The 11,742-nt window shown below is 35.8% G+C and overlaps 1 protein-coding gene across 1 annotated transcript in view; it reads left to right on the plus strand.

Moving 5' to 3' along the window:
* LOC120542235 (coiled-coil domain-containing protein R3HCC1L-like) overlaps positions 1–11,199 on the plus strand; it is a 54,100-nt gene extending 42,901 nt beyond the window's left edge. The window contains exon 7 of the mRNA XM_039774545.1: positions 9,794–11,199. Coding sequence (XP_039630479.1) covers positions 9,794–9,846 — 53 coding nt within the window. The 3' untranslated portion in view covers positions 9,847–11,199. The remainder of the gene's footprint in view (positions 1–9,793) is intronic.
* The last annotated feature ends 543 nt before the right edge of the window (positions 11,200–11,742 follow it).

Here is an 11,742-nt window from a genome sequence, read left to right on the forward strand (position 1 = left end):
GGGCACAAGGAGTGGCTGTTGTGTGAATTTTTTTTTTGTATGAGCAAAAGCTAAAAATTAATAATTTTTGCATGCTAGTATTTTGCAAATTACACCATTTGTCTCTGAGTAGTTCAACATTATTATGCAGTAAGTATATTTTAACACATTTTAAAGTACATCAGCCATTCCATCTTAAACCATAAATACAATTTCTTCGATGTCTTACTTTTGAACTCTGTCCAGCTTTGTGCTTAAAGTGACACAACACCATAGACCATTTCATATAGCACAATTTTGTTTGAAACTTGTTTAAATTGAGTTGGTAATAAATTCTGTTTAATTAATTTTCTTTTTTTTTATATAAAGTTCAGTTTTTTTGTGAGAGGCTATGTTAAATCTGTGAGTTGCAATCCTATAATGTATTAGCAATTATGTATGGGGACAGAAATGCACCATAGGAGTAGCATTTTTAAAAATGGTAAAACTCACAATAGGGCTGGATGATTTTTTTGATTAAATCATTTAATTTGATTTAATATTTCAAATGATATTCAAACATTAAAATCTATTTTTTCTTTTTTTTAAGTCAAATGGTACAGTTAAAACATATTGTAACGATCTGGCAAAAAATCTCCACAAAGCAGGATGTCTCAAAAAGCCAAGTCCTAACAAGAGGCATGCAAATAAGGCTGCCCAGAGCACCTTGGATAAACAGGAGCTGCATCTGCCCAATCTAAATGTAAAGCAGAAACCGAGATGCCAAGGGAGACAGGCATGCTTTTCAGTTTGGATGGTGATAGGCTGTTTGTGGGACGGTAATTTTATCAGCTGTGCTGGAGCTGAACAGAGAAAAAATAATGATCTAAGTGACGTATCTCCCATGATCGTAAGAATTGGAGTCTTGATAATAGTTATTGTTTCTTTGAGTGTTTTTGTTCATAAGAATGCATGGGACAACGTTAAAGCCTGTCCCTAGGGAACAACTCCTGAATATTCACCATTCTGTTTCAGCATGAATCAAACAAGAAGTGCTCTCTGTTATATATCCTGTTAGACAGCATGATTACATTAATAGCTGAGCGTGCTTTCCTATGACTGTCATATGTAGTAAGGGCTTGTCTTAGGTATAGAGATGAGCAGTGAGGGCTTCAAAAAGTTGTAACAAAAGCTGCAGACAATTTAAGGAAAGATCCCTTTAAGTGATGTGAAAGGAATATTGAGGCCAAAGGGAAGAGGACTGCAAATGTAAAAACAATTTTCAAAGAAATGACATACTGTATAGACCTTTTATCTTGTAAAATAAAAATACAGTACATGTTTTTATATTTCTATGAAGGAAAGAAGTTGTATTTTCTGTTTTCAAAATGAGAACAACCTTCTCATTGTGTCTGTTTTTTTTAGTTGAAAATGATTTCTGTATTAACATATTTAAGTAAATCGTAAATAGACCATTAGTAAAAAATTAAGGCTTTAAATTTTTAAATCGCTCAACCATAACTCACAATACTAAACTATGATTTAAAAAATATATATATAAAATAAAAACTTTAATAAAGACTGCAAAAAAGTCAAAATCTAAACTGTGTAAGGAAAAGCCATGAAGCTAACAATAATTAAACACTACACAGTGACTTAGACTCACTGCTATAAACTAAGACAGAGTACCACCATTTCAGACAAACAATAAAGTTCAGACTCCTAGGCCATATACATATTTGCATCAGTTTAAACTGATACATTATTATTTAAACTCTGTATCTTTAGTGATGATTGCTAGACATATTTTTTCAAATGTATTAGCTTGGAGTTATTAATATAAGAATGGACAGTGTGATAAAGAAAAACACTGCTTCTAAGATTATGGATAATTCACCTGGTCATTGTTATGTGTAAGTGAAGAGAGCACTTTAAAGCCCAGTGTACTTTATGAAGCAAGGCAAAGGAGAAGAGCAACAACAAGAAGAAAAGATTGTCATCCAGAAAAGACATCTGCATTCCCAATGAAATTGACTATATAACTCTGAAGCAGTTATGCAAACAGACTTGAAAAGACTCATTTTCACCCTCATCTTTTTAAAATACATTCCTTAGTTTTGCTTCTACTGCTTTTACTTTAATTTTGCTTTATAGCACTAGTGATTTTATATTGTTTAATTGAGTGTTTTTGAAAGCACCTGGTGTAGGTGATTGCCATATTTCCACAGGTTTTTAGCAGCTGAGAAAAGACAATTTTAAAAGTGGTAGTGCGGTGAGCAGGCCACCATACACTCATCCACCTACATTTTGTCTGAGCTTGTCCCGTAACAGGGATGGCTGGATGGCATTGAAAGCACTGGTGTAATCAAAAAACATAATTCCCACAGTGCTGCCAGTTTTGTCCAGGTGAGAATAAGTCTTGTGGAGCAGATAGATAATTGCATCCTCTGCTCCAGTCTTTGTCTGATAGGCAAACTGCAGTGGGTGCAGGTAGTCTACCACAGGAGGACTCATATGGTCCACAACCAGTCTCTCAAAGGTCTTCATGATGTGAGTCTGTGTCACTGGTTTGTAGTCATTAGGTGAAGAGATGACTACCTTCTTTGGAACAGGAACAATGCAGGATGTTTTCCACAGTAGCAGCACTTTCCGGAGCCTTAAAGACAGAATGAACAGGTGACGGAGGACAACCCAACGTTGGTCAGCATAGGCTTTAAGAACTTGAGGATTGACTCCATATGGTCCCACAGCTTTTCCTGTGTGTAGCTTCCTCAGTTATCTTCTTACTTGGTCTTTAGTTATGGACAGTCATACTGATGATCAGAGGTGGATTCATCACTGTCAATTCCAGTTGATGTGGTAGGAGTTGCTGATATAATAGGGATGGTGTCAGAAGACTAGTCATTGGAAGAAGGTGGCAGTGTGAGGGAAAATCTTTTAAAAATGTAGGTCAGTGCTTTAGCTTTGCGCACATCCATTTGTAGTACCTGAGCCCTAGATAGCTTAAGTCTAGCAATTATGCTCAATGCATTCCATTTTATTCTGAGGGAGTGCTTTTTCTTTTTTAGTTTTTTAATCTTTCTTTCTTTCAGGGGGCGAAATGAATTGCATGACAGATTCTTGGGACTTTGCCCCCTGCTTGCTTTCAGCTTTTTCTTAAGCACTACTTCAGAGCCTCTTTGTCGCTGGATTTGAATGCTCTCTACTTCTCATTCAGGAAACCTTTTAGCTCCTTATTAATTCAAGGTTTGTTGTTTGGAAAGCAACATACTGTATTTGAGGGTACTACAGTGTCAACACAAGTGTTACTATAGTCTGTGATACAGTGGATAATTCCCACAATATCATCACCATGTGTCTTGCACATCATTTACCAGTCTGGCATTTGGAAGCATTCAGTCAGAGGCATTTTCAGCCTCCAGGCTCCACTTTATGACAACAGGTTCCCATCTAATTAACAGGCTTTTAGCTGGGAATAAGGTGAATCAGTTTGTGGCCAAATCTGCTCAGAGTTGCCAATAATGTACACTTAAAGTCATCTTTAATATTTGAATAGAGCAGGTATGCTTGTTATCTCCTCAAGTGGAACAAGACACAAACTGACAGAAATTTTCTTTGTTCCTTCCAAAAATCACATGGTTGAAGTCATCACATATAACTAACTGCAGGGTCAGAATGAGTCACCTTTAAGGTGTTGGTGACATAGTGAACCATTTCTGTTGCAAATTCCCCATTTACAGAGGGAAGAATCTAAACATTAATATGGGTGATGCCATTTATCTCTTGAGTAAATAACATGGATGAATTCTTACAGCCAGAAATTCCATATCTGAATTACATCCATTCGTGTAAGTGACTAGCGTCGCCTTGTCTTTTTTCCTCACTACACTGGGTCTCTTTCTGTTTGATTAATTTGAAATCCATCCAGCAGTAAACCAGTGTCTGGTATATCAGGTTTAACCAAGCTATCCATAAAGCACAAAATGTCACTGTACTTATATGTTCCATTTCCTGCTATAAGTGCAGACAATTCATCCATCTATACCTTTTCTATTAAAAAGAAAACTCTTACAAATGTTTGAATTAAAAACAATTTGTGAACAAGTCAGGTTATATGTAATATTCAGTTTAATCAGTGAAGTATTTTATTATACCACTGATTCTAGATGATTATAAAGGCCACTGCATTGATTACATGATTCCTTTCTGTTTCTTTTCACATTCTGAATACAACACATCCCCTGGCCTCGCACACAAACCCCCTTCACCACTTATCTCACTGACTTGAGGTTTACATTTTAATGTATTAGGTCCCAGAACTTGAAAAAAGAATGTTATCACCTAAACATTTCACCTTGCTACTTGTCAAATCCATATCATTCAGAGACAATAAAGATAACAGAAGTATAGAAAAATGTTATAACTGAATTTTGGTAATGGTAACCCCGATTTAATTTGCCTGTATTTAAACAAAAATATGTGATTAGTACAGCTAAATTTGCAGGAATACCATTGGGAAGGAAAAAAGCTGGTCTCACTCAATATTACACAAAACATATTAATAGTCCTCCTTGTCCCCAAAGACTTTTTCATTAGAATGTTTCTAGTGTTGTTTTTGTTTTGTGCAATTTGGTACAGTAATTCAGAATATTTTAGTGTTTCTGTTTTTTAATATTACAATTTTTGTTTATGCTATAAAATACCTTTTCTTAAAGGGTTTTGTTTCCTTTAATTGTAAAATGTTTCTGTTCTTGGTTATAAAGACTCCTTGGTTAACAGGATGGATACAGTGTTAACTGAAAAAAAATCTTTTTCATATTATTCCTATAAATCTCACTGTATAAGAAATTTAAATTAGAGTATGTTGTATTTACCTGGACATTCTGTGCTTTTTATTCTAACAGTTGTATTTAGTTTCCTATTATTTTTATGTTGACATGAACAAAACACATGTATCAAAATATCTTTTTAATGAAAACCCAGGAAACAGTGGAATATTAGAGTCTTTGCATTGTGTGTCTAATGATTTTTATTGGAACTTGCAAAACTCTGCAGCATATAAGAAAGAAAAGAAAAGAATTTGATCACCTCAGTCAATTAATCTCAGTTTTTCAATACTTGTTCATCTGAAATAATATGGAGGACAAAGTGAAAATCTTCAAGGTGTTCCTTTCAACTTTAATGATAGGTCAGTCATTATGTTTCTGTGGATCTTCTTGGGCAAAGATACATTTTGTTAGATTTTACTCTAGTCCCCTATGATCTTGTATTAGAAAAAGAAGGTTCTGAAAAGAAATGAATGAATAACTTAAGTGTATCCACAGCCAGGAAAACCTTCTCAGGTTGCTTATAGCCATGACTTACTTTGTTAGTTTTATGTAATTTTTTGGGAATATAAAATTGCTCTTTGGCAAATACTATCATTAATAAACATTTCCATGGTATGCAATGTGCTTCATTTTTGTTTCAATTTTGCATTACCAACAGGTCTACCTTATATGAAAATATGAAGTCTATGATACTGTTTGCCACACAGATGATTTTATGACAGTTACTTTAAATTAATTTTTATCACATGGTTTAAGTTCGTATAGATGTTGATTTGTGCATTAAAGATCAGTAATGGCACAAGAGTTTGTACTGATTGTTTACTGGAGATTCTTGGAAAGTGAACTGATTTACAATATTTTCTTTTTAAGGAATTGCACATATTGAATACATTATTGGAAAAAAAGTGTTTCTTTTCTGTGGAACAGAGACATTTTTTATATTACAAGGAAGCAAACTAATTTTAATTGGCTTGTTGGAGGTAACATAAATGTACTATGGTGTATACTCTAAGGATTTAATTCAGCATTTGGTTTTTTGGGGCCGTTTTTTCTGAAATTAACCCCCTTGTGATGTTACTTGAGATTCATAGGTCTCTATTATGCTTATTTCTGTTTAATACATTAATATATCCCTTTATGTATTATTCTCTTGGCTGTACTATGATGCTTGTAATTCCACATATATGTTGATTTTTACAGGTCATATATTGCACTTAGCTTTCACTATTGTTAGCATGTGATGCACTATATGCAATTCATTATATAACAAAGTTCTTTACTTGGAAAATAATAGTTATTTAACATGTTTACTACAACTTAACATACTTTTAACAATTCTATGTGTCTTGTTTACTAAAACAATCCAGGTGCTATAAGTAATTGGTGAACCATTTTACATAAATATTTAAAGTAAAAGACATTTTTAAATCCTTATAATTAACAATTGTTATCACTGCAGCAAAATGGATTGCATGACAGATTCTTGGGACTTTGCCCCCTGGTGCATATTTTTGGCACAGTTGGTGTGTTTTCCATTATGTTCACATTACAGCTTGTATCTTCTTATATAATACTCTACTGTGGCTGTTCATTTGTCTGTCCAGGATTTTAAATCGCCTGTAGCTCACAAACCGTTTCACCTATTGACTTGAAATTTGGTACACATATACAGTGCATCCGGAAAGTATTCACAGCGCATCACTTTTTCCACATTTTGTTATGTTACAGCCTTATTCCAAAATGGAGTAAATTAATTTTTTCCTCAGAATTTTACACACAACACCCCATAATGACAATGTGAAAAAAGTTTACTTGAGATTTTTGCAAATTTATTAAAAATAAAAAAATTGAGAAAGCACATGTACATAAGTATTCACAGCCTTTGCCATGAAGCTCAAAATTGAGCTCAGGTGCATCCTGTTTCCCCTGATCATCCTTGAGATGTTTCTGCAGCTTAATTGGAGTCCACCTGTGGTAAATTCAGTTGATTGGACATGATTTGGAAAAGCACACACCTGTCTATATAACACAGTTGACAGTTCATGTCAGAGCACAAACCAAGCATGAAGTCAAAGGAATTGTCTGTAGACCTCCGAGACAGGATTGTCTCAAGGCACAAATCTGGGGAAGGTTACAGAAAGATTTCTGCTGCTTTGAAGGTCCCAATGAGCACAGTGACCGCCATCATCCGTTAGTGGAAGAAGTTCGAAACCACTGGGACTCTTCCTAGAGCTGGCCGGCCATCTAAACTGAGCGATCGGGGGAGAAGGGCCTTAGTCAGGGAGGTGACCAAGAACCCAGTGGTCACTCTGTTAGAGCTCCAGAGGTCCTCTGTGGAGAGAGGAGAACCTTCCAAAAGGACAACCATCTCTACAGCAATCCACCAATCAGGCCTGTATGGTAGAGTGGCCAGACGGAAGCCACTCCTTAGTAAAAGGCACAAGGCAGCCCGTCTGGAGTTTGCCAAAAGGCACCTGAAGGACTCTCGGATCATGAAAAACAAAATTCTCTGGTCTGATGAGACAAAGATTGAACTCTTTGGTGTGAATGCCAGGCGTCACGTTTGGAGGAAACCAGGCACCGCTCATCACCAGGGAAATACCATCCCTACAGTGAAGCATGGTGGTAGCAGCATCATGCTGTGGGGATGTTTTTCAGTGACAGGAACTGGGAGACTAGTCAGGATAAAGGGAAAGATGACTGCAGCAATGTACAGAGACATCCTGGATGAAAACCTGCTCCAGAGCGCTCTTGACCTCAGACTGGGGCGACGGTTCATCTTTCAGCAGGACAACGACCCTAAGCTCACAGCCAAGATATCAAAGGAGTGGCTTCAGGACAACTCTGAATGTCCTTGAGTGGCCCAGCCAGAGCCCAGACTTGAATCTGATTGAACATCTCTGGAGAGATCTTAAAATGGCTGTGCAGCAACGCTTCTCATCCAACCTGATGGAGCTTGAGAGGTGCTGCAAAGAGGAATGGGCGAAACTGGCCAAGGATAGGTGTGCCAAGCTTGTGGCATCATATTCAAAAAGACTTGAGGCTGTAATTGCTGCCAAAGGTGCATTGACAAAGTATTGAGCAAAGGCTGTGAATACTTATCCATCCATCCATTTTCTAACCCACTGAATCCAAACACAGGGGTCACGGGGGTCTGCTGGAGCCAATCCAAGCCAACACAGGGCACAAGGCAGGGACCAATCCTGGGCAGGGTGCCAACCCACCGCAGTGTGAATACTTATGTACATGTGATTTCTCAGTTTTTTTATTTTTAATAAATTTGCAAAAACCTCAAGTAAAATTTTTTCACATTGTCATTATGGGGTGTTTGTGTAGAATTCTGAGGAAAAAATGAATTTAATCAATTTTGGAATAAGGCTGTAACATAACAAAATGTGGACAAAGTGATGCGCTGTGAATACTTTCCAGATGCACTGTACTACATGATCTCTGCTGTCCACTTTTGGGGTGATGATTGACCTCCAAGGTTATTCCACTTTTTATTTTTATTTTATTTTATTGTAGAATCAACTCTCGGCAGTGAGCAGCAGGGTAGCCATGTGACGCATGCATACGGGTGCCGTTCTCATCCCTACCACCTTTGTCATCACTTCCCCTACCTCTTTGTATCTTAAATCATCTTGAGGAAGATTTAAGACTTAAGTGCCAGCTTAAGTGAAAAATTAAGGAAAAAATACTAAGTAATTGCAACACAAACACTGACTTAACCAGTTTTAATGCGAAAAGATGCTGATAAAAGAAGAGAAGCAGCGGGCCGCTAGGGTGGAGAAAAGAAGAGCTGCTCAGGAAACAGCAAGCACATCAACCTCTGAGCAAATAAATGTTAAATGTACAGAGAAAGAGTATGAAAACTTTGAATGCTCAAGTCAAGTGTATTCACTGCATGTTACCGTGCAGTGCGCCTTTACTACTAGTGTTGGAATAATTTGTACTGGGAACATGTTACATCCTTGAGCAGGGATAAATGATCCAGGTCATAGGAGCCCACAATGATTGCAAACTTTACTGTTGCAAATTTCTTATTTTAAGTATCAATTTTTTGGTTTGTGGAATATGTTAGAACTTCCTTTCAGCCTGTATTTTACTTGGAAAATCAAATATTGATTTGAGAGTATTAGAATCATTCAATCCCATTTTATTTTATTGAAAGCAGGTTCTTAATTGAGCACAATTACAAGTGAAGATAATTGATTACCTGTTGTCTTTTTTATTATTTGCCTGTCATTCTTAATTTTCTACTCACTAAAAAAAGAAACAATAAATAATTAAAAATTATTCAAAAGCAACAGAATTAAAACAAAGGTAAAATAAAAGACTGCCATGTACCAAAAGTCACAAAAGTGTTAAGCATCCATTTTTTAATGTGAAAGTCAAATTATTAAATAACTAGCCGTCCCCTGTGGCTCCACCTGTGTAGTAGTGAAACAGGACAGTAAGAAGGGCCCTGCTCCCCACTCCTGACATCACCATTCTCCCTCCCCTCAGCCCACAGCCTCTGTCTCGGATTACTGCGATTATATCACTCCTGCAAGTGAACTATGATTCTTAACGTGCTGAGAGAAGTCGCAAAATAAAATTATAGAAAAAATCCCTATCTAAATCCATTAAGTAGTTCTTTCATTCGCTAGCTAAGCGGAGGTAGGGTACACGCCCCGAGTGAGGAAGGCTGCACCCCTTGGCCTGCTGCGTGCCTCTTGATTCGCGCAAATAAATCACTACCACAAGCAAACTGTGAGTTCGATTTACACAAAAACCTGCAGCTGCTATGAATTGTCCAACTGGCTCCCCGAGTCAAAAAGCATGCAATCAGTTTGAGTGGTGTCTCAGAAATTACTTCTGAAGAGAACTTAATTTAGACACTGTGGTTAATAGGTGTTCAGCATTCGGAGCTGACAAAGTTAATGAGTAAATGAATTTGATTTAGTAACTATATCTACATGTACATTTAAAAAAAAAAATAATTAAATTATGTGTTTGTGTTCCAGAACAAAAGCGATTGGCAGCAAAGCAACGCGAAGATGCATGGGAAGGGAAGTGATCAACTTTTCCTTCAATGTAAAAACATTGGACACAAGTTTTTTACTTGCCACATCACTCCGTCAGACCCAGCACAGACCTAAGAAGGAGGAGCTGAACAGAGAGAAATGAAGGGTTCATATAGGAGGCATGAGGATGGAAGACACTTAAAACATTAATTTGATTTTTAAGTCAGTTCCTCCTTAAACAAATTTATTTGATTTTTGTTTATTTTAAAATTATATTAAATGTACTTTGTGTAAATATTGTATATTTTTCTTCTTTCAAAATTTTCAGGTTTTGCCTTGGTTACTGTAAAACGTGAAACTCTGTAATTTAATAACAGTATTTTTCCTTTTTAAGTTGAAATCCAAAGTTTTTACAGAAAAAAACAGCTACATCACATATTAGACAAATGTCTGATTTCATCAATGTTATTGTTATTTGTGCACCTCAGCCTTTTCAGGACTGCAAATTGAAATGTTTTTAATAGTCTAGGTAAGGTTTATTATTTATAATAATTTTATTACTAGTTTAAGTAATAATAGACAGCTGTTAATTGTAGTTTGGATGAAAGTGTTGATTAATTTGGTGCAACATATTTAATACAAAGACATACATTAAATAAACATACACCATATGCTCCAAAGAAAACAATACCTGTGTTTTTAAATAAATAATTTGGCTGTATTATTTTAGACATTTTATATTTGATATGTAATTAAATCAGTGGCTTACGTATTTTATTTGTGATTTTATTGATTGTTTCAGAGTCCTCTTTTGTCATCTTAAATGTACACATATATTTTTGTGTGTTTTTTATTATTAGAATATTTCTGTTGACAAAGTAATATTAATAATTACTTTTCTGTTATACTATATTCTTTTGGAAGTTTATGACTTGTAGATAAAAATCAACTTTATATTCTCAAATCTAATTTACATGCGTAGCAAGATAAAGAAAAGAATAAGAAGGGGTGGCCCAGAGTTTATACAGTGTTCTGGTACCACATTATGGCATCGTGTACAGGCCTGGCATCTAACTTGGGCAGCATACAGTAGGAAACAAGTGAAAGTGAATTAAAGAGAAAATAAATAATGTATACTTTTATATAAGCACTTTACTAAATTTACAGGAATCTTAAAGGTTTCAAGGATCAGTTCAATAAGTGTATTAAACATTAGGGGTTTGACTTTTTGAAGAATCCACTTAGAGATGCTTCATAAAATTAATTGCGCAATCTGTAGTGCATGCAATAAAAAGTCAATGTGTAAATGATAGTGTGACACAAATGTTTAAATCGCCACGACCTGTTAAGGAGTTTTATGTAAGAATAATCTCTTCACTGGTATATATTAAAATGTTTGACTCTTTCTTAATTGTGTCCTCCAGTTGCAGCATCCGTTCTGTCCATTCTGGACACATATACTTATAAATCTGGTTGTCAAATAACTACATTATTCAACTACTAGATTGGAAAAATATTTAGGGGACATAATGGTGGCAGAATTATTAGCATGCTGCCTTGTAAATCCAGCATCTTTTGTTTGAATAGTTTGCCTGATCAATTTCCACATGCAGATTGCACATTCTCCCTGAGTGTGCTCTGGTTTTGCTCCAAATACACCAATTTTCCTTACATACCCCCAGAGTTGTACATATGAGGTTGATTTCCTATTTTAAATTGACCAGTACATCCTGTACAGCACAACTTTTAACTTAACCAGCCAGTTCAACTAGTTTCCACAATGTCCCAGTCGAAAGTAGCGTGCTTGAAAATAAAGCCCATAGTCACTGAGGTGCCTTAAGAATGGGATTGAAACCCTTAGGATTAATCTAAAGTGTTTTACTATTTGGAAAGATATGAGAATAATTTAAATAAATATGTGTGGCAAAAATGGTGGCAGAGCAATTGGG

This window comes from Polypterus senegalus, chromosome 1, assembly GCF_016835505.1.
Source record: "Polypterus senegalus isolate Bchr_013 chromosome 1, ASM1683550v1, whole genome shotgun sequence".
In the NCBI taxonomy this organism is placed as follows: domain Eukaryota; kingdom Metazoa; phylum Chordata; class Cladistia; order Polypteriformes; family Polypteridae; genus Polypterus; species Polypterus senegalus.